Source organism: Strix uralensis, chromosome 19 (assembly GCF_047716275.1).
Source record: "Strix uralensis isolate ZFMK-TIS-50842 chromosome 19, bStrUra1, whole genome shotgun sequence".
Taxonomy (NCBI): domain Eukaryota; kingdom Metazoa; phylum Chordata; class Aves; order Strigiformes; family Strigidae; genus Strix; species Strix uralensis.
Window position 1 is genome coordinate 3302399 of NC_133990.1, and position 23905 is coordinate 3326303.

The 23905-nt window shown below is 46.4% G+C and overlaps 1 protein-coding gene across 8 annotated transcripts in view; it reads right to left on the minus strand.

Moving 5' to 3' along the window:
- ST6GALNAC1 (ST6 N-acetylgalactosaminide alpha-2,6-sialyltransferase 1) overlaps window positions 1–23905 on the minus strand; it is a 29892-nt gene that overhangs the window by 1894 nt on the left and 4093 nt on the right. For 2 of the 8 annotated variants that reach the window (XM_074889610.1, XM_074889611.1), the window contains exons 2-11: window positions 19299–19399; window positions 18268–18470; window positions 13915–14042; window positions 11323–11358; window positions 7348–8158; window positions 3070–3238; window positions 2702–2873; window positions 2185–2323; window positions 1715–1818; window positions 1077–1166 (exon numbers count right to left, since the gene is read on the minus strand). In XM_074889610.1, the coding sequence (XP_074745711.1) occupies window positions 1077–1166; window positions 1715–1818; window positions 2185–2323; window positions 2702–2873; window positions 3070–3238; window positions 7348–8158; window positions 11323–11358; window positions 13915–13985 (1592 nt within the window). In that variant the 5' untranslated portion in view covers window positions 13986–14042; window positions 18268–18470; window positions 19299–19399. Of the gene's footprint in view, window positions 1–1076; window positions 1167–1320; window positions 1528–1714; window positions 1819–2184; window positions 2324–2701; window positions 2874–3069; window positions 3239–7347; window positions 8159–11322; window positions 11481–13914; window positions 14043–18267; window positions 18471–19298; window positions 19400–19505; window positions 19660–23905 lie in introns of those variants that run through there. The other 6 variants (XM_074889613.1, XM_074889609.1, XM_074889614.1 and 3 more) reach the window with 5 other exon arrangements.

Consider the following 23905-nt stretch of genomic DNA (forward strand, 5'->3'; position numbering starts at 1 on the left):
GGCCAGCCCAGAATGCTCCCTCACCTGCACTGCAACCTAAGCCCAGCTCTGCCCCAGCTTTATGCAAGTGGTAGGTCTTGAGGCAGGGGGGATGGATTAAAGGATCAAGCATGTTAAAGCCCACTCTTAAATCTGTCCTTTGCCTTGCAGTGCAGAAATGGCTTTGAAGTTCCCTGGTATATCCTGCTCCCCATCCACATTTAGCAGTGAAATGAGACATAGGAAAGGTGCAGAGGAGTGTCACAAAACCTGCTAGGAGCTGCAGTGTTTTACGCCAGGAGTTGTTAGGAAGGTAGGAGTCTACACCAGGAAAAAATAGCATTCAAGCCCTTTTGGCCTTGGAAAGGACCCAAGTCAGAGGGGAGATAGCAGAATGAGCCGGGAGGTGCAAGCCATCTGGCACTGCATTTGCCTTCTCTCAGAGAAGGCATAACTCAGCTCTCAAGGAGACCGAAGGGTAAAGGCAGCCAAAGCACGGCACAACAGGAGCTGCTCTTCCTACACCTCCTGGTCACGTGTGGCCCACGATTGGCAGATCTTACATTGAGAGCGTCCAGCAGGCTTGTGAAAAGGATTAGGGAGGCAGGGAGCAGCAGCCAGGCCAGGCAAACATGATGCTGAAGAAGTGCCTATTACCATGTTTGAGGGCACAACTTCCCGAGTCAAGGAGGGATCTCGGGAGAGAAGGACTGTTACAGAGCCCTCCTCCAAGAAAAGGGGAACATGAAAGGCTGGTCCTGAACTAGATCAACTATTCTGGCACTTTAGCAACACTCCTCCCACATCTAAAGTTGCCATTTGCCCAGGACCTCTTCTGGATGCAGAAAGCCAAACTGTCCGATGGCTGTTGCTTCTCCATCTCACAGATGCTGGACATCTACTGACCAGTAACATCTCTCTGCAGAACCACAGAGAATTTTAACTGACTGCACACTGACAAATCTTACCCCCAATCTGCTGGTGTGGCTAAACTGCAGTTTCAAGGGAGTGAGCTGGGAGGAGAGAGCTCAGAGACAGACAGAGATGGTGCTGGCCAGAAAAATTAAGCCCATTAAAGCACATAACCCCCAGCTCACCTGTTTTTCATGTATCTGAGTAAATCAGGGTGAACCACCAGGTATTTGTCCATTGTGAAATCTTCATCAAATCTCTCCCGGGGCCTCTGCCTAAGGACAGGAATGGGGAGACTCAGGACAAGCTCCTGTATTTCATCACAGCTAGAAAGCATCAGCCCTGATGCTCTCAGTGATAAGAGGAGAACCACAAACACTGTTAAGTTATTCTGCAATATTTCCCAGATTATGACAAAGCCTCCATAACCTGTGTGCATTGCAGATGAAGAGATCAGGAAGGAGAGGCAGCAACACGAGAGAGGCGTATCAAAAGCATGTGTGTGTAGAGACAAGAATTGGTGAGACCAGGCCTTCACCCATGAGTAGGCCACCATGTACAGCCACCAGTCCAGACAATGGCATGTGTTCATCCCAGAGGACCACAGAGCTTTCTCCAAGGTCTGGTCACACATCACTGGGAAGGAAGTGTATTGGTTACAGCAGTGCTCAAAGCTGTGGAGGAAATAAGATATTTCTCCAGACAAATCTGTCAGGCTTTGCCCTGGCCTGCACCTCAGCAGGGCTGAGCACTGCGGAGAGGAAAAGGGCACAACAGAGAGCTCTGCTCTGAAGGGTGTAGAGGTGGGGCCAGTTTGTCTTACCCATAGGCATTCAAGAATCCTTTTCTGATGTCCTTGTTCAACAGAAGAGCCTTCAGCCACTCATAGTCTCTAGCTCCCTCCAGGAAGTGAATGTACCTGACATGCTAAGAAAACAAGTGAGCATTAACGAACAGCACCAGAGAGACATGTTCTTTAAAAATAAAAAGCAAGCAGGCATCTAGGCTCACTGAGTTTCTCAGACACACATCGTCAGTCTGCAGCTTTTAACTATCCCACAGAAGGAAAATGGAGGTAACATCTGATGTGCAGCTACTTCTACAAGCCAAAAGGCTGCAGCTTGCCACTGCAAATACTCACTCCGAGCCAAGCCAATGCAGGTCCCCTCAGAAAGGGTAAAGTGTTAGCTCAGCCCCGTTGCTCCTCATGCCTGGTAAGATCAGAACTGAAGGCCACAGACTAACAAGCATCCCATCAAAGCTGTGCATGCATACAGCATAGACCTGACTTACTTTGCCCCGTGGGATGTTTCCGAACCCTCTGTGTCCCAAGATCTGGAGAGACGACACTAGGGAGTAGGCTGTGAATCCATAAAAGGAGGTTTTTGTTCCCACATCTTTTTCATAACCTTTGATTACAGCCCCGCTCACCCTGTCCAAGGAAATTAAACAGAGGAGGAGAGTCAGCAGGTGATCATTGAAAACCCTTGCATCCATGTTTATAACAGGAAAAGACAGTGTTATTCTGGAGAAAAGGAGGATTAAGCCTATTTTGAATTACAGCTCTTGATCTGCAGGAGAGCCCCTGCTTTGGAGACAGCTCTTCATGGCTCATCTGAGAACCCAGGCTCTTCCTGTGTGTTTAGTAACTTTCTAATTCTGTTTTTGGTTTTTCATCTCCTCCTGCCATCAGTCATTTTGGCACTTGGGAATCAGTGCAATACTAGAAGAGGTGAAGTTATCCAGCCGGAATTATCTGCTGGCCAGAATAAGCTAGCTGTGTATCTTCTAAGAAGGAAGCCTGCCTTACCGGAAGACGTAGTCATGGGAGTCAATCTCCTGGCCCATCCCAGAGTTATTCAATATTCCTCCATTCCCCACGACAGCACAGCTGATGCACGTCGGCATGCTGCTGTTGCTGTTGGCCAGGAGCAGCTGCTGATGGGGGTTCGGAGGCAGCAGAGACATGACCTCCTTCACCACTGTGAAGCAAACATGGTGAAGAGTTAGCATCAAGAGCCTTCGGGATGGACGCAGTGAAACCACCACGGTTTCCACCATGAGATCCACCTAGCCTGATGCCTTTGACAAGGAGATGCTGCAAACCTCCAGCTACTTGGCATAAGGTTCCTGTTGGGAGTTTGATGGTCCCATCCTGACATGCCCTGAGGGACTCACGTGAATAATCCAGCTCCATGAAGCCATACGGAGGTGCAAAATGCTCCAGGCGCTCCCACTCACTGTCATTGAAGTATCTCTTGTCTGTGAAGAGCATGATGTTGGGCAGGAAAAGACCTCGCAGCCAGTCAGACTTGGCAGCTTTGGCCTTCACTGATTCAGAGCAGGTCTTGAAAAACAAAAAGAAAACAATAAGGACTGATTAGCAGGGAGCTGATAAACCTGACTGAGTGCCAGTGCTTGCGTGCCTGTGTGTGAGAGTATCGGAAAGAAGCACAGAAACTCCAGCGGTACATCATCCATTCCCCTCAGTGTTCCCATCATCATGACCATGAGGCATCATTTCAGCACTACATCAATAACTACCTGGTGTAAAGTCACCTACAAGGAAGCCAGAGTGACTCCAGGTCTCTGGGACTTTCATCTTCAGAACAACAGGCCTGCGATGATCACATTTTACTGGCTTTGGGCCTCATTAACTGGTGCAAATTAATATCTGTAATAGGTCTAACCTAAACGTACCAAATAAGGCTAGCAGTCCCCACTGGCAACGTGCCTCACAAGGTCCTGGACTCAGGGTGCACATGAGCAAACACACTGAGGAACATGTCATACAAGATCACCATTATCACTCCCTTCAAAGATAAGAAAAAGTGTGCAAACAACTTGTTCAACGTCATAAATGAATCACAAAAGAAGTGTGCGGCTGAGGAGGGAATCCAAGCCAGCTTATCCTCTCTGACAAGAGGGGTATCATTGCAGCTGGCAAGAGTTAGGCTGTGTGTGCAGATGGAGAGCAAACAACTCCACTGCTCTGGATTTTCCACTCAGTCAATTTGGGGTCTACTTTCTTAGACATCTTCCCCAAACACCTCCTGCAATACCTACTGAAAGACAAAACAGGAGACCAAGTGGACCCACATGCCCAGCTCAAAACCCCAGCAATGACCAGGCTGCATGGCCAAAGCCTTGCTGTGTGCTCCACAGCTCTCTGCTACGGGCAAGGATGACAATCTGGTCACAGCCTGAGGAGACAGCCCACATTCTGCCTGTCACAACAGGAGTGCAACAAGAACAACACTGTGGAGGGTTTCATGTTGGCATCATTTCACTTGCAGCATATTTCATGTCCAGAGACAGGGACATTCCCTTCCTGCTCAAGCTGTACTTTGTACTGTCCAAGGCTTGGTACTTCTTGTGCCTCCACAGCTAGACTGGATCAATACCAGCAGAACTAGGGAAAAGTCTGATCATGTAGGAAATGAAGGAGGTGGGAACGCTTCTAGTCAGTCCATCTGCAGAATAAGAGATCAGGTTTGGGAGCAAGACCCAACATGTGATGTCTGGATCCATGTCTTCACTGAAGACCCTTCTGTGTGCGTTTTCTCCTCTTTTCTGTACTGAGGAAGGGTTTTCCCCACTCTCTCAGTTGTTCTGCACACCCAGATGCTCTGCAGCCTCAGTTACAGTGGAGGATGTCCCCAGCTTTCTGCTGTGAACTGTTGTCTCACATTCCTCTGCCAGCTCCTGCTCTGCACTTCTGAGATGGCTGCACGTGCTCTGCAGCTCATCAGATGAGATGAGAGCATCTGGCAGTTGACGAGCAGGGTCCTGGTGACCTAACCTCACTGTGTCTACAGGCGGTAACACTGGGCAGGAGGGGTGAGGTACTGTCTCATGGGGCATACACACTCTTAACCATGTAATTCGCCCACTCCCATTTGTATTCTGGGTGCCTCAAGACCATAGGGAGCCCAGGAAGAAGGATGCACATCCTGCATAAGACTGGATCATCTGCCAGGCCCTTCTGCTGTGACTCAGTAAGGCTGGGCCAGCACATGAGCTCAAGTGTTTAACAGCCAAGTTCCACATTTAATAGTCACAGATCTTTGGATTACAGAGGTATCTTTGGGGCCAGCTGCTCCTCTCAAGCAGCTCAATGCCACACTGAAGAGCACATCCCATCAGCAAAAGAATGGCTCGCACTGCCAAAAGGGGCAACAGGGAAAAACATCAAAATACCACAAGGGAGAGAGAGCTCAAAAATAAATCATCAATACAGTAAAACTCATCCTAGGATTTTTTATCATCCCAGTTCATCTACCTCTGCTCTCTGCATGTCTCCCAGGGCATCCTGGGCACCCTGCGGTTGGGGAATGGGATTAAAGTTTTCAAGAGTAGCCCCTGCTCCACCGGGAGAGGTCTGAGCAGAACAACATGGTGCCTGCAGCCCTGACAGTTCCCTGGAGCAACATCGACACTCCCCCTAATGCCACCAAAATGACACATGGCAATGGTGGAAGATTGTGGCACTGAGACTTTAAATAGGCAAATGGCTCATCTAAGAGCACTGAACTGGAAGAGGTGCTCCTGTCCTCTGCTCACCTGCCTACACCCTCCCTCCTCCCTGAGCATATGAGCAGTGCATAAAGGCCACTTACACCCATGTATAAAGACCTTCCTCACTCTAGAGAGGCTTACCCACCTCTCCAAGCCTTCCAGCAACAAGGGAAAACTGCTCTGGGTAAGCTTTATAGAGAGTTATCAGCATAAGATGGGGGACAGAGACAGTACTGTGCACTATAACCTGCTCCATTTGCTTGCTGAGAACTTTCCTATAGTTTACAACTTCCTTAATGGCCCTGGTCCTGGACTTGAGTAATTATGAGGTGGTCAAATTTCATTTTAAATTAGTTCCAAACCCTCACAGCTACAAAGGTGAAAAACATGGTCAGAAGAAGAGTTCAGTACAAAACAGAAAAGACAGGCTTTCAATTCCATGGCTGTTAAGACAACCTGATGGTGGGCACCAGACTTACTGTTTTGGAAGATCACATCAGTAATTTGACCTACACAGGCAGAGGTGATCACGAGAACTAACCTACAAAACAACACTCCCAACAAACAGGATCTGCAAGAAAACTTTGAAGCTGTAGCTGTGCAAGTGCTACTGCCCTGACAGGTACAACTGTATCATTTGAGATTCTCATCTCCACCTCTACTTTACACGTCCTGACCAGGTCTACAGTTGTTCCTATTTAACAAAGAGGAACAAAGCAAGACTTGCTGAATGCCAGCTCTGTTATGAATTACTTGCTCTGCTTTGATGAAGAATGCAAAAAAAATCCTAGATAGCAACCCAGCATGCTGGAACCATCTGAGTCGTGGAGCCCTGAATGGGTAAAGAATCTGCTTGCTCACTATGGGCGTCTACACGCAGGGTGAAAAAGGTGAATTGGCAACACCTGGGAAAGACTCTCCTTTTGTTGATAATAAACCACAAGAACAGTAAAAAAAGTTACTTTTTAACCATCATTTCTCCAATGGGGCACACATACACATAGTTGAATTTTTGCCAATATTGACAGAAGACCTTAAAAATGGGAACAGTCCCCACCCTACTGTCTCTAAAGCAGGCAGGTACATGCTTATCAATCCTCATCTAACCCTTTTTTTTGACCTTATTTTGACTTTAATACAGCAACAAACAAAGCTTCTGTTCCTGTGCACTGAGACCCTCCTCCCCATCACTGCCAGCGTCATTCCTCACAGCCTAGCACAGCTCAAGCGTCACTGCTGCCCCACTGCTGCCAAAGCTTTCGACTTGCTTTGGTACGTATGTGCTTGGGTGAACAGGCACACGGAGGTGTTCCTATTCCTGTTCCCTCACCATGACTCTCTTTTCTTTCTCCATAAAACAAAGATTAAGGCAAATCTGAGGATTGTAATCCTGAGTCTTCATAGGAATGCAGATGTTCAGTTTGCAAAGAGATCGGGTGAGAAATGGGATGCCGGTATGAAGAGTGACACTTAGTCCCAGTCACAAGACTAGATGTGACCCAACTTACCTTGCGGTGCCACGTCACACGGAACATATACGCTGCATTGTGTGCCTAAGTCCCCTGTGCAATGTATCAAGGCACCTAAGAGTGGGACCAACTTGTAGCACATCTAGAAGGAGAGAGATTTTCCCCATCTTCTGATGCACCTGAGCTCCAGAAAGGGCAGCTCAGGCTGACTTTCAAAGGAACCCATGGAAACATGTGAATTTGCAGGAAGTTCCCCCACTGGAGCACGGCGGAGGGACTGGTCAGGCTAATTGAGTCTCACATACAGGTCTCCCTCTCTGGGTCCCAGCAGCATCTGCATATACGAGTTGACCCACCAGCTTGGAGATCATCCTTGACTGCAAAGGGGACACAGGCCCAGGGGACAGCAGACAAGGAGGTCAACAGGAAAGCATCATTCTTGGAAAACACATGTGGCCATCACACCTACCGATGGTGGAGATGAGTTGTCCAGCAGGTACTTGTCCTCAAAATCCCACTGTGGTTCAGACTTGAAGTCAGCAGCCCTCAGTTTCTTCTTTTCTGTCACTGCAGCTGCCTGAGGAACAGGTCTTACAGTTTTCACTGGTGCAGGAGACTCTTTTGGCTTTGTTTGGTCTTTGGATGTGTTGTTTTCATGAGCTCCCTGCACCCCAGAGGATGGTTTCACTGTTGCCTTCTCCTTGGCTCCCTTTACTCTGGGAAGTGGTTTCACTATTGACTTTTCCTTGGCTTCTTCCACCCCTGGGGCTGGTCTCTCTGTTGTTTTCTCCCTGTTTCCATGCACCTTAGGGCCTGTTTTCATTGTTGACTTCTTGATTCCCTCCACCCCTGGGGCTGGTCTCTCTGTTGTTTTCTCCTTGTTTCCATGCACCTTAGGGCCTGTTTTCATTGTTGACTTCTTGATTCCCTCCACTCCTGGGGCTGGTCTCGCTGTTGTTTTCTCCTTGTTTCCATGCACCTTAGGGCCTGTTTTCATTGTTGTCTTCTTGATTGCCTCCAACCCAGGGGGTAGTTTCACAGTCATGTTCTCCTTGGCTTCCTCCACCCTGGCAACTGGTTTCGGCATTTTCTTCTGTTTCTCCTTTCCTTCCCATCTTGGTGTCCTCTCGACCATATCTTTTTCGAGCTTTGTGATGTCTCTCCCCAAAGTCAACTTTAAAAAGCTCCTTGAGTTCCCATTATCGGAATAGTTTAAACCCTGTTGCTCTTGGGTGTCCGCTTGAGGCATATTTGGGGCACGCTGGAAAATGCTCAAATGCCTGAATGCAATCAAAGCAAAAGCAGACACATCACACACTTTCCACTTAACATTGAACACTTTCCAACCCATTTCTAGTGCTCTTGACTTTGAGCCCCTCTCTGTGATTCAGAGCAGTCACTGCATATGGCCACCATCCTCAGAGGACTTGCCTTGGCAACTGCCACTGAGTTTCTGCAGGATGCTGTATGAATTCAATTTCATTTTCCACTTTGCCACCAAAGTGTTATTCAACTTCCCACACCATTCTGGCCTGAATACCACTTATCTCCCCACTACGCAAATCCCAGAGGCTACACACTCCTCTTCAGCATTTGGCTCATGAAACATCCACACTGGCAGTAAATGCAAACCAGCACAGAACAGCTTTGCCCTGCAGTGGGCAGGACCTCTGGCAATGTCCCCAGAGCACTGCAGGATTGTTTTGGAGACCCTGAGTTCAGGACACAGCACACACCGTGAAGGCAGCCATCTGGCTCTCTTCTTTGCCAGCAGAGCCAAGTGCTTCAGCAACAGAGCATGTAAGATCTTCCAGAATTCAGTAAGGGAAGTCTAATAAGAAGTAAAACTCACTTTTTACCATATATCACTTCTTGAGCATTTGGGGCCACAGGGCACTTTTTCATCTCCTCAGCCAGCTAATGCAATGCTATCACACAGCACTTACCTGGTACATATGTCTTAAGACAAGCACTTTGAATCTATTAAAATATACTCTGAGGCCTAAAAATGTAAAATCTCTGCATTTTCAGCAATCGCCTCTAATATTGCAGCTGCTCTGTTGCCCAATTCAGAGGCACAGGCAGGTACAAGGATATCACAGGAGGATACAGCTGCCAACAGCAGAAGAGCCACCTGCAACAAGACTGGGCTGAAACCCAGCAAAAAAAGCAAGGCAGAAGTGGTGGGTTTTTGTCCCAAACATTCATTCTTATCTGCACATGGCTGGAGGGTGGAACAGGAAATGGGAAGGTGAAAAATTTCTGCAGCTGAGCTTTTATGCACAGCAAGGCTTTTCAGGATAAACCAGCATAGTTGTGGCAGTCTGATTTCACACTCATGTTCACCCTTTGCATGACACATTTCTTTCAGAGAGCTGTGGATTGCTTCCGAGGTGATAAATGGGAAAAAAAAGCACCTCTGCAGATAGCAGGCTGTAGATAACAGTTCAATTGCTGCTGAAGCTTCAGAGTGGTATGGCATTCATTAAAGTGTTACGAAATTATCAGCTAAGAAGGCTTTCAAAAATCATTTTGTATCAGATAAATACTTGAACATTTCCAATGCTATTTCTAAGCAAAAGAGGTTGTGGTAAATGGCCTAACAGCTCTTCCTCTACCTCCCCTCATAATCATTAGCCAGTTTCAACTAAGTATGCAGCAGTTGCTTTCTATCAGAGTGCATCATGTATAAACTCGTGTTACCGTTTACTGCCTAATAAGAGGAAAGATTTTATATATACACTCTAAGAAAAGAGAAATTTAGTAAGGTAGCTCAGGAAGATCTTAAATCCCTGAATGATTTTCTGTTGTATTTTTAAGATTTTAAAGATTTTAAGATTTAAGATTTTGAAATTAAAGGGCTGAGAACAAATGAAACAGGGCAGTATGACAAACCAACCCCCACCCCAGACTTTCCATAGGTGGTATCTTGCAGGACACAGATTCCATCCCAGCTCTATTACACTTTAATTTCAAATATTGTGCCAAACATACAGGGACCAAAATGTAAAACCGAGGGCCCTTCACGTTCAAAACTTTGCTCCCTGCAGTCAGACCCACACAGCCAGGCACTTGTGCCTACACAGGACCCTGCTCTCCTGACCAGCTTTTTAAATCCAGACAAATGGTCAAAGCAGCTCATCAAATTTCAGGCTCTAGAGTCCAGCTGGAAAACAACTGCAGAAGCTCAATGACATTTACTGTCATTTTCCTCTCCATTTACAAAGCCCTAGGACAAATAGAGGATAAAGCCATGAAAACGCTGCTTTGTGTATTTTACGTTACATATAAAGGTACGGAAATAGAACTGACACACAGATAACCACATACAGCTCATGTGTTTTACTTAAGTTGCAAAAATACGGACATTTCCATTATCTGAAACTACAGCAGAATGAAATGGTTTGAAGCAACTGGGCATGGAGAGTCAGTTGTTGTCCCAGCTCTGCCACTGATGGGCTCTGTGATCAAGGAAAAACTCACTTCACTTTTCTACACCTCCTCCTTCTGTCCTTCCCCCTGCCTCCCTTGTGCAGATTCCAACCTCTCCAAATTGACAGCTGTCCTCAAGGTGTGGTCTCAAGTCACTGGATCTGACTAAACTCATGCCACCTCCAGAAGAGATGCAGGTGCTCCCAGCCTTATCTCTCCTGCCTGCCCCCAAGGCATCAGCCCTGAGAGGTCCAGCTGGAAACTAACCCCACCGAGACGAGCCAGAGGAGCTCACTGGGAGAGCTGGGACCATATGAGGGCTGGTGGGGAGGCTGGGGAGTGGTGCTTCCTCTACACCACACAGGGCACCAACACTAAGCGAGCCATGCTTGTAGTAGGAAAGGCTCAGGTATCTGCTGTGCTCATGCAAGGAACGGTGCTTCCTGCCAACGATGCTGGAGACATTTTACTGCAGTCTACACTGCAATTCCCTCCATACCCATTCCTGTAGGATTTACTTGACCATTTATATAAAAAATAATACATATATTGATCGTGTCTGCATGACATTGCTCTCCTAGTATGCGGTGTATTTGTATTAGGAATCAGATGTGGAACTTGCTATAAATTCGAAGGTATCTCACCAAATTCAGTGCCCAGCAATGCAATCTGGACTAGAGCTGAATGAGGTCCTTCTGGGAGCCACCAGGAAAAGCAAATACTATGTAGTGCTCAAGTATGAAAACAGGTAGTATTAGTAAAGCAAAATCTGCTTTCTTAAACAGCTACACAAGGAAACACTGGAAACTAATGATCCAGCAGAAGCTTTTGACTGTGGATCTTCCAACACCATGCTCTGCTTGTACACAATGTGGTCTGCTAAAGCAAAGTGCTCATCTAACTCAGATCAGAAGTGCAAGTTTCAGGGTAAAAAGACAGAGACAGAGAGAGAGAAAGTGAGCACAAGCACTCTACCCAGACAGTGCATATCACAAGGAAGCAGGTCTCTTACCTGTAAATCCTTGTCTTCGACAGGTCAAACAAGGAGCTGAAATTAGCAATGAAGATGCAAAAGTGTATTAAAACAATGAGCCAAATGAAGGCTCTGGGAATTTTAGGAAGCCTTCTCCTGAAAAACCACATGGTGAGATGCCTGAGAACGACAGAGGCTCTGCTGCTGCTGCCCAAAGGTGCTTGCTAGGCAGTGCTTTCCAAAGGTGTGTTGAATGAGTGGGCTGGTCTTCTCTCTGCATTTCCCTACAGGAACATGCACACCCTCTCTCCCAACATTTCTCAGGCAAGACAGCAGCTTTGCACCCTAAGCTTATTGCAACACACAGTGGGGAAAGAAACACCTTTTACTGCAAACAATGGAAGTTTCCTGTATTTTCCTTAATGAGGTCAGTCCTGTGTAAGAAGGAAACCCTTTACCCCTAATCTGGTGGAAGTATCACTGGGAACATTTGTGTGAATTATGGGAGTAGCCATAGTTACAAAGAAATTAGCTTTCAGACCACCACCTGCCCAAGGGCTCTAGGCATAACCACAAATAGATCTTTATTTTCTTCTTCATGCAGTAATTGCCTGTAGCTCCAATACAGAAGCAATACCTGTCCCCAAAAGCTGATGGCTAGATACACATCCATTTTACTTTGTGATTGCTTTGAAGTAAGTCAGGCTCCTTGCAAACCCACCACAGAACAGAGGAGTTTGTGTTTAAAGGCAGATTAGTGCTTGAGTAAAGCATTGGAGGACAGGGCTACAGTCCCCTCCCTCTCTAATAAAGTTGACCTGCCCTTAGGGCAACAGGAAAAACTTCAATCCAGCATTTCACTGTCTGAAAGGTGCCAACTCCATCACAATTTAACTGCAATACTGCTGACACACTTGTCACACAGGCCTGTCCCAACCTGAATCAGAGTTTGCCACTTCAGCTCTGAGCTGCTTGTACAGACAGCATAGATACACACTCTTCAGCTGCTCTCCTTTTTGTGCAGTCAAGCTGCTTCCAGTACCAACACTAGGACCGACCTTTTACTTTTGGCTTTTGAACCATCCCGTCATTTTGTGATAGACAGTAAACTGTTTGTTGATCAAATTCCATTAAAGATACTGGGAGCTCGTGACATGTTATTCCATAAACTATGTAGACCTAAGCTTAATCTTAACTATTACATTGTATAACGACTAACTGACTGCAAGTGCTTATCTAAGTTGAAATGCTGAAGCAAGGACTCCTATTGTGCAAAAGACTGAAAGGAGGGAGAAGGGAAGAAGGACAAAGCAGAGAAGGACAAAGGGGAAGTGTCTGTACTCTGTAAGATATAAACAAAAGCTTTGTGAGCCACTCTCAGGAAAGCAGGAAATACGAGGAATTGGTGACGCGAGGAAGACCCAGATGGAGCGACCCCTTAGCTGCAAAGTGCGCAGACGCAGGATACACCTCTCAGAGAGACCCGGATACTGGAAGGTGGAGGATATAAAAAAGACGGACCCTCGGGAAGTGAGTGCGCGCCGTTGGTGGAGCAAGGACTCCCTGGCCACCAGCGCTGTTTTGCTTGTTGCCGCTTGCTAAATAAACAATTGGAATTTTTATTGGCCCTGTCTCACATCAATTTGAGAATTTACTTATAACAATTTCACGGGAATCACTGAGTGACCATGAAATGATATCTATGTCAGTTCACCCCTAAGATAGGACCTGGATGGATTTGAGTCTGTGGCTAGTTGAAGAATTTAAAAGAACTAGATCACCCTGGAGACCCCCACAGTACAGCCCCTTGAAATTCAGTTGGTTTCAGGGGATCATCTAATTTCAAGGGCTCATCTGAATTTTTATTCCACATAACACCAAAATAAATCTCAAGTTTCTCATATCTGTGACTCACGCCATCATGGACAGACAGACCACCTTCTACACTACTGCCCTTGGTGGGACCCTGGTCATTTGGGTTTTGTACAGTACAACCAAGCTTTGTTCATCAACAGTGGCAGTTAAAACAAAGCTTCACTAATGCCACGTGCACACAAAATGCTCCAGGGGTAATGAATCCCTGCCACAACCCTAGGGGTTTGCACTACACTTCATTTGAGCCATGAGCATATTCAGACCTGGGATATGTTGCCTCTGATTGATAAGTAGCACCTGACAATCTCACCCCATTCCAAGTTCCACAATACGTATCTCATCCTCTCCTCTTCATGAAAATCAGTGGTCTGCCTGGAGATGGATCTTTGGCAGTCCAGAACACATTTCCCTGCCAGCTGAGGGAAAGATTAGCAGAGATGAACACCAGAGCCAGAGAAATGCTTACCTCTAGCAGAGATGTAGTTTTACGTGCTACAGCAAAGGACTCTTTTAACTCATGGGGAGCTGTTAAATATTAACCCTGACAGTCCCAAGGGGAGATGGCCATACTGCTTCTTACGACATAGGCTGCTTTTGCATAGCTCTTATCAAAAATTAAGCTCAGATATAAAAAAGCTTTTGTTGACAATATCACAAATCTCGGAAGCTAGCACACGTACTGTTGCTGAATACACAGAGAACTGAAGATGTTTGCTTTAAGTTACAGGAAAGCCAGTGAACAGGTTTCACACCTACCTTGTACCCCTCCACACATCATAGCAAAAAGCTGCAAGACTCAGCAGTAGCTGCACTTCTTTATTATCCATACTTCTTGACAAGTTACTCTCCTGGATTTAAGTGCAAGACATGGGTTATCAGAGGACCTAGGAAAGAAAAATGAAAAAATAACACATATTTGAAAAGCCCTTGAAAGAAACACAGGGAAGGTTGTTAGTCCAGGGTACAATCCTGCCTCCATTTACAGCAAAACATGTCACTATTGCTCAAAGGAGATCTGCTGAACAATTACAGGCACTGAGAAAGGGATCAGCCAAAGTACTGCCATATTCCTGGGCAGCCCTTGTTAGCTCCAGGCAATTCTAGAGAGGTGGGCTACAGGTCTGGGTGTGCAGCAGGCAAGTGGCAACTCTGTGCCCACAAGATCTCCAACAGGACATTCTTACAGGAACAAGTACCAGTCCTGAAGCACTGATATGCAGCATACATAGTGACAGCTTCATTTTAGCCTTCCTCTTTCAAGCCCTATGCACCTTCAGGAAGCAGCTGCTTGTCTACAAGGCTTTTTTTGTTAATAGGGTCCCAAAGGGAAATTCTGGAGGCACCAAACATTTTCCTTCAACCTCCTCCATATAACATGACTGTGAAACCAAGAGCCACAAGGGATAGCAAGATTCCTACATCCAGAAAAAGACAGCTTTCTTTGCTTTTAAGGAACTGGGCTGGCAATTGTGGAGAACATGTCTGTAGTACTCTACGTTCAGGAAAGACTCTGCTTGGGGGAATATCCAAAGCTCTGGCAAGAACATTAGCCAAAAGCAGGCCTGCTATGCAAAGCACACAGCTTTTCACCTTCTTGGTGTAAGAAAAGAAAACGTAAAAAAACCCCAAACTATCAGAGTACTGGCTTTCATATTATTTCACCATCCTCCACCCCTACTGCTGAAATCAGTCTGTCAGAGCGCAGGCAGCCAGGCTGGTTAGCTCAAACGTGAGGTCAGATTGGGAAATGGGGATGTATTGTAACTCCTCAGGGATGGCCTGGTGAAGACTGAGGCCAAGAGCAGAGCTGCTCCCTTATAAAGCTCTGTAACTATAATTCCTGGTATACACAGGGCTCCCAGCCCACAGGCAGGAAGATAATAAGCGAAGACTGCACCTAACACAGGGGCTGGCAGCCTCTCAAAGGCCACAGGCCAGATGCCAGTCTCCTTTTCCAAACAAGAGGATTTGCATGTTTCTCTGGCAGTCCCACCAGCAATCCCAGGAGATGCTGCTTCTCTCGTGGGGAGAGACTCCGAGCCCAGCACTGCTGCTCCATGTTCAGTGTGTCCAGCTACCAACATTAATGCCCACACGAGAAGTTCTTCTATTCTTTAGTGCTTGAAAACAAGACCTTTTTTTTTTTTTAAGCAAACTCAGCAAACTGCACCTTGCACCATCAAGCGAAGATGGTTATCTGTTAGCCCTTTTCCATCTCCAACAGACCATTTAATTCTACATCCACTTAACTACATCCTTAGCTACATCCTGGACAGATAAAAGGCAGATTTGCCATTCTGTTGTTTTGTTTTTTTTTTTTTTCATAAGCAAACTTTATCTCCATTAGGTCTTGAACTGTGTGTGCTCTGGGTGTCGGCTATTGGCTAGTCTCAACTATGCCAATAATTTATCTGTGTGCATGTTCTCCAGAGGGCTGTGTATCAAACCATATTTACTTGCCTGTGCCCTTTGTGCTTTCCACATTCCCATGGCACTGATCAAGGGAACAGGGCATCACAAGATGTGCTTTAAGAACAGAGCTGTTCTACAAATTCATCAGGCTTCACTGTAGGACAAACTTGTCTTTCAGTGATGTCCACATCATACCAAACCCAGTACTTGACTCGAAGCCTGTGGAATAAGGAGCTGCTAAAGAAGCTGGGGGTGTTTGGACCTGCTCACAGTATTACCTGATGATAAAGAACTGAGTTATAACTGGGAGAGAAAAAGAATTACATTGCCTGCAGCATGCGACTGCTCAGTAGTCATGCCTGGGGGTTTGCAAAGCCTAAGCTAGCAAAGGCTTGGGCTTGGAAATATTAGGTTCTTGTTTTCCCCTCCCAGTTCAGTACTCATCTTCAGAAGCACATGCTTTCAGGCTGGGAATCCAGGGGAGGGAAGAAATTACAAGAACAAACTCTGCACAGTTATTTGTCTTGCTTTCACCCAACAAAACTGATGGCCCAAAAACTTCAAAGCTTGCCTCAATTGCACGCTCACTGGCCATTTTCCAGCAAGTCCCTTCCCTTCTGCACCAAACCTTGCAAAACCACTGAACAACCAACCAGAGACAACAGCATTTACCAAGGCAAAGCCCTTGCGTCTCCTACTGCTGCACTTCCAAGAATACCCACAGTTTTGTCACAGAGCAAAGCCTCAGAGAACTGCACCAGGAGGTGGAGAACCGCTTGGTGAGCCAACTGGTCTGTGTTCTTCAAGGGCTGAAATGCCCCAGGAGAGACAGCGGCTTTCATGGTGGAACACTAGCAAGCGCCTCCTCAGTGGCCACACAGCAGAGTAGGCAAAACTTGTCGTTTTTTTATTAGAGTTGTTTTGTCTGCTTGGTATCCAGCCCCACCCAGCTAATACCCCAGTAAAGAAACTGCCTTGAATCTATGTTGTGACAGCAGATGATATGGGTCCAGGCTGGAATATTTCCCCCTCTCCCCCACAGTAATGGGCCACAGGCAGGCTCCTCCAGCCAGCTCCCACGCACCAGGGAAAGTCCTTGCCTGGAGCAGTCACTGGGAGATGGGGTGTAAGTGCTCTGAATTTGGCCATATTACAGCCTCTGGTCACTGGAACTCGTTTTAGTTCTTTCTACAAGCACAATGACTACTCAGCTATTGAGCACATTCCCTGTGGCCACAGCTGTGGGTGTTAACCTCTCCGTATCGAGTGAAGCAGACCAAGTCTTCCATCACACAGCTTTTCTGCTTCTTGAGCTCTTCACCATTCACCCCATCCCACTTAAGCTGCAACACTGAAATGGCTCTGGTCCCAGCATTCTTTTCTCATCTACACAAAGCTGAGAAGACTAATGAGCCACTTCATTTGAGAGAATTAAAAAAAACAAAAAACAAAACCCAGAAAAATACACTCCAAGCAACAATGGCTGGAAACGTCAGCTGGAGTTGCACAGGCTGGAAAGAACCAGGGATCCTTTATCCAAATGCCTCCCTCAACAGCCTTTTGTCTGTGCCATCCCAGCAGGAAGCCCAGCACTTCACCTGAGAGCTGACAGACAGAGAGACAAAACTGACACCACTTCAGGGCTGATATGGGGTGTGGGTTTTTTTCCCCCCTTTAAAATCTATTGATGAAAAGGAAGAAAATGTTCTGTTGCTGGACTAGGAATCTCTCAGAGAGCTGTTCCCCCAAGGAACAGGGCAGTACTGCAGACAGGTGAGGAGGTAATTTATTAAACTCATGGCTAGCTGGCCTCCCATCAGAAAAGCAGCCTCTCCAGCTCCTGTCCCTGACAGCTGCCAGGAGTAGGAGCGTTCCAGGACTTTCCACTGCTCCAGAGAGAGAAACACAAGAATCACAAAGCTCAAATCCTTCTCTGTACCCCTGGCAAAAAATGCAGGTATATTATCTCCACACTTCACATCCAGCTGCACAAATCAGGCCCTGCACAGATATGTATTATAGAAACGTATCTGTGGGGGGGTCTACTAATTTTAGAGCCAGAAGTGAAATATTTCTTGCTAAAGGTCCTTCCCATACTCTTCCCACTGACTTAACATCCGAACCCATCCATCTTGACATCTGGCAGGACAAATGTGCCATTTGGCATCCTTTGGGGTGAAAACTGTTACAGGAATGAAAGATGCAAGCCTGCTTCTTGAGTGGTGTAAATGATTGTGTCCCTGACTTACGCTTGGAAAAACATGGCCTCTTCTCTGGAAGAAAGTGCCCCCCTCTCTGTTCCTGACTGACAGATGCATCAGAAAAGTGCAGTCACATTTTTAGTTGCAAGAGTAGCACAGCCACAGGGTCCTGTGTGAAGCAAGATGGTTTTACTGCTGGAAACCACGTTTCTCTTCCCTTCTCTCTCTTTTGTCTATTGTCATCTATTTAACAGTTCTTCTGCTTTATTTAGATACCTAGAGGGTCCTATGCTACTTATCTCCATCCTCCTCCTATTAACTTGACAGAGGCTTTTGCCAGCCATGGGGAGAAGGTAATTCCTTGCCACCCTAGTTGTGCAACATCTATCAACTTCATACTGGGAAACCCCCAGGCACAGTAATTGCTGCGCAGGAGAGCAGCACACTGTGCTACTGTAGTGGAAATGTGAGATCCTTGTGCTCAGGAAGGGCATACCTTTCTCTCCTGGTTCCTTGGGAGCTGCTTAGAATCTGTTCAATTGGGGTTTGTTTCACAGGCCTTAGATCTCCAAGAAGGACACTCCTGTTGCACATTCTCTGCCAGGGCCAAGAGGATCAGCCAGTCTGTTTCTAATAATGCTGCGGGAAGGACATTATTCATCGCCTCCCATGAGCTGCACTTCCTAAAGATGGGTGTCACTGTAGTGAAAAGCATGGCATGGAGAAGTCAGGGAGGACATACACTGAGTGTGTGTGTTCCTAGCTCTGCAGCTTGCATCTCAAGCCTTGTGTCCCCATTTTTAGTTACCAAATGAGAATGATCAGGCTTACAACAAGAACCGTCTAAGCTGTGCTGTTAACAGGATGATATAAAATTCAGGTGGTGTCCAGCCCTTGTGCTAATCTCCACTAGCCTGCCCTCAGAGCTCTCTTCTCTGTAGTGGGCATTTTGCACTCACTGAGACACTACCCATTCATCTAGAACGAGTTACACTGCAGAGTCACAGCAACAAAGGCTGGAAGAGACATCTTGAAAGGTCATCTCATGCAGCTCCAAGCTTCAGTGGTATCTAAACCACTCCTGTGTCTCTAAGGAGATGGCAGCTGGGGCTTGTCCACCTTTCAGCGCATAAGGTTTTCCTCCCTCTCCCTAAGCAATTCACACCGCTGCGTCATACTCCAATGACTGTCACCCAGGGCATCCCCTTTGCCCCACCTCACCTTTCAGCTTGGTCAATGTTTGAGTTCATATTTACCCCTTGATACTGTAACCATAAGCAAACACAAGCCCAGTTAACTGGAATAATTAACATCCTAAAGACTAAATGCACAAAACAATCAAGAGCAGAGGACACTGAGAGCTCCACAGAAAAATAAGGACTGTGGAAAATTACTCTTCTGGTTGTTTAACTATGTGTGCTATTCTGTGAAACCATATAGTAAAGCACTCTGAGAATCCAAGAGCAAATAACAAGCCCTTGGTTTCATAAACTTTATGCAATTTACCCTAAAGAACTTGCAAATTACCTTACTGTGTTTCCCTCAGTTGCTACTGAAATGCAGTCATTGCTGAGAGGAATATGAGAAGCCATGCTACAGCACCCCACACTTTTCCAGACAGAAGGTTTCTGAAATAAAGAGAAAGGAGACAGAGCAGTAAAAGGCAGCTAATCACATGAGAATTTAACCACAATGGTGCCAACAGTCTGCTTTTGTCCAGAGTTACATGGATACCTTTTTGTTTTCTAGATACTGGTGGCTCCACCACAATCTCCTCAGAACCCAGATGGCTGAAGCCACAATGCTCTGGCAGCCAAGATGGGCTATTTGTTTTGCCACTGCCAAAGTATTTCACTGTTGTTCAGGAGGTCAGTCTATTAAAAACAGTTGGATATGTCAAGTGCCCCACAAACACATTAAAATAAGTACACTGTTTCATGGATGGAAGTGCAGGTGCTCCCTAAAATACAATTTGATTTGAGAATTAGCTTTATTTCACTCGTAACTCACGTCTACAAAACGCACATTGTCTCTTTCTCTTTCAAGATAAATAGGTGGCATTTTACTTGTGGAATTTCACATGGTTTGCTATCTAATCTATCCAGGAAAAAAAAAAACAAACTCCCATCTTGTCATGTGGTTAGTCTTTGGGTTCTCTGTTATCCTGTAAAACAATTTATTGCCTAGGGATTGCAGCCGAATTGCAAGACTGTTTTTCTGGAAGGCCAGTTCCTTCAGTTGTTTACTGTTCCCTGTGGAGCGCTGTATTCAGCCGGCCTCTCGCTTCTCTTCGTATCAGCACTGGACAAGGTCTGGCCTTACAACCTCACTTAAACCAGAAGACTGCAGTTCCATTTATGCATAAATAAATAGTGCATGCTTCACTAAAAAGGCCATTCGATGCACACACCCCAGGCGCAAGTTTATCTACTACAAAGTCTGAAGTGCACCACCGGTCTGGAAAGCCAACAAAAATGGGATCTTAAGGCTGCCTGATCTTGTGCTGGCGACTCTTGGTTAGATATGCTCGGTCAGATACCTGTTCTACCTCCACGCTCTGCTAACTGCACCTGAAATCCCCAAATCAAGACAGGCTTGGTGGTCACCAACATCGCCAGGGTTTTCCTGCAGGCCAAATCGAGTCACACTCATGCCTGCGAACCCTTGGTCACCAGTTTTATTAACCTGGTTTGACTCAGAGCAGAGTCCAGGTGATCAAACTTTGTCTCAACAAAGTGGAATCTGTGCATCAGCAAGTGGAATTGATGCATGGAGATGAGCAGAACTGGCAAACTACAGACCATCCTTACACCATCCCTCCCTACATGCACCTAAACATGACTTTACATAACATACCTGTCAACACCGTCAGCTATGTCACCGGAGGAGCACACTCTCAGTACCCCAGCCACCCCTTTCTCCAAAAGTAGCTGTACACATGGCTGTTTTGTCATATTTTGTGCTCATAAAGAAGGAAAAGAATTGAGAACATGAGGCACGCAGCTAATGCACTGTCCTGTCCTCTGGTAGATTTGTTTAGAGAGAGAAGGTTTATATGAGGGGGTCTCGGATCACAGCTCTGCTATCCCACCGTGTGCTGATGACTCCCTAGGTTGGGGGGACAGAACCCTGCCACTACCACCTCCACATGCTCTCCCACCTTAGGACAACATGGTGGATCAGTCTTGGACTCCTAGATCCTAACCCCAAGTGTCTGCATGTGTGTGCCCCCACAGACATTGAGACAGCCACTTTTTCTCAGCTGAGTCAGCCGCTATGACTGGTGAGGGCAGGATAAAGCTCACCATTTTTTGATACGCTTAGCAAGAGGTGTCCACTTTATCTCTTGTGGCAGAAGGTGAGCAGGAACATCAACACCATCAGCACGGGCTTGCCAGTATAAATATTAACAAACTGTCATGCATGATGCAGATCATTCCTGGGTACAGAATATCCATGTACAAACAAGGATAATCCACCCTTTACTAAGAAACCATTGCCACAAATGGCTGTAGGAGAAGCTGGCAAAAAGGATGGTGGGAGCCAGAGAGAGCAGGTGATGCTCCCGCAGCTCCATGGGACAGGCAGCGTCGCTCGGCTGCAAAGACAGACCTTTGTCAGGAAGGAGCCTGGGAGTGGAGGGGCCTCCCAAGGCAGCACTTCTGCTGGAAACCAGTATAAAGGTACTGAGTGCAGGTCCATCATCTCTGCCTGTACACCCGAAGCTCTGCAGTGATAAAGACACCCTCCCCACGAGTACCAGCAGCAGAGCAGTTCCACTAGCAGCCTAGCACGGCTTAAGGGGCTTTTCATAAACCTGCAGCATCTCTGCTGAGGTGATTGCTGAGCTGCAGGTCAGACGGCAAAGTGCAAGGGGAGAGGGACCATCCCAAATTTTGTCTGCACAAGTTCTCAGCTCTCAGAACAGGAAACCACTTGCTAACACCACAGTTAGCAGGATCTTCACAGCCATGACTGCAGTGTCCCAGGCAGAACATTTCAGCGGTGAAAGCTTCCCAGGAGTCATTTCCTCAAGATCAACACACAGCTCCAAGAGCCACTGGTGCAGGGTTTTCTTTTGAAGCCTTTGTATCACACAGGAATTCCTCTCTGCTGCAATAAGTTATATTCCCAGTTACATTAACATCAGATTTTCTCCCCTAGTTCTGCTCTCTGATGGCGATGTTCATCTGTGAGAACAGGGGATAAAGGAAAGCTTGGGACCAGAGTCCCTCGCAGATCTCAGGGGCAGCACAAAGGACTGCTGGATCTTCCAGTTGCCCAAATGACACGTTAAACAGCCAGACAGAAAACTTCCCACCTCAACTGTGCTGACGGCAGTTTTTAAAAAACAAAGAAGGTGTGTAGGACAGTGTGCAATTTCCTTGGGACATTTTAGGAAACCATCTCCTCAACCCACTCACAGCCCTGTCAATTTAACAGTGCAATTGTAGTGGTGTTGAAACTGTCATGGCCTACACACAAAAGTAAAGAACTGAGACCCAACACTCCTGGGTGTTAATGGGCAGCTTGAAAATAGCTGGAAGATAACCCTCCCCTAAAAACAAGTTTTCAGAATGCTTCTGCTCCTATCTCAAGGCTGCTGGGTTCATACATGGTGGTACTCCCCTTCTTGACTAAGGTCACACAGCTCTATCCTGCCACAAGGACAGCGGATGAGACACAGGAATCCTTTATTGCAGGACAAAGAAACACAGCCCACAAAGGAGAAAGAATTGGCGATACCCAACCTACAATTTTGATGCAGCGCTGCCTGAAATAGAAGCCTTTTTGCTCATGCCAAAAGTCAAACTTCACCGCTACAAAGTTGATGTAAGTGTGTGGGTGTGAAAATTTCAGCATAGTCTATACAGAGAAAAGCTGGGTTTTCTATTTTCTTCATCCGGTTTCAACTGATCTTTCTATTGCTAATATCCAGGTAACACCCTGTGTAACTCATCCAATAGCTTCACACTACAGTGGAAAAACAAACAAAACAAACACCATGGAAGAGGAACAGACATCTACCCAGGTCAATCAAAACTGAAGTGCATAAACACACACAGAGATCTTTTAACAAAAAGCCAAAACAAACAGAAAGTTCAGAGATCAGGTGTGTGTCTCTCTCCCGGTCATTCTGACCACACATAGACCACATCTTAGAGGTATCCAGAAACTCTTAACTCCTCCATTTTGCAAAAGACAGAGCTCTGAGTACAAATGTCAGATGCTTGGATGAGGCTAGGCAGTCAGTCATTCCACCTCCCGGCAAATCTGTTTCCCCAGGCAGTCCTGGTTTATCCATCCAGTCACATTTTCAGCAAGTCCCTCTTCCCTCCATAGGTCACAGTCACCTTCATTAGCTTCTGGGCTATAATATTTCTCCTCCAAAAGGAAACAGCTGGATTTTTAAATGGTCCTTGCTGGCATGAAAGGACACACTGCACACAAATGGAGTGGCAGCTAAAGGGAATTGAGGGTGACAGGAGGGATTAGAAAGATCCTGTGCTGGGGAATCACTACTGTGAGCCCAAACAGCTTACAATAAAATGAGAAATTAAGGCATGAATCTGATGCTGTTATTCATCTGGAGTCAGGACTTGCTTCACGTATGAACCACTGGCATCCCCAAAATAAGATACTCTCTTTTCTGAGCTCTGCTTTCCCCCCAGATTTGCCAGTCAGTCTCTAGACGCTGGTCAGTGACACCCACACATGCCTCCCACCAGACCAGCTCTCGATTACCTCAGACATGACCGCTGCAGGAACACGGGTACCAGCGAAAGCCTTGCCAGGGACACAGAACACAACGCCCTGCGCTGAACCAGTGCCATCACACAGGGGGTTTCTACCTGGACTCCACAGACTAGCAATGGTTGCTAGAAACAGCTACTGCCAGCAGTTTTCTCTGCAAAGTTCTCCTCTGCTACCAGAATTCGGGGTATCTGGAAACTGGAAGCAGCTGACCACCAGTCCTCTGATGCTGGAAGGCACTAAAAATTCAAGCTATCACCTTTCAGAAGAGTTACTGAACCAATGCAGCCACCTTGAATCACTACAAACTAAACACTTTCACCATTTCCTTTCCCACCCTTCCATTTCTTTAAAACCAGCATCTTGAGTTAATTTCTACT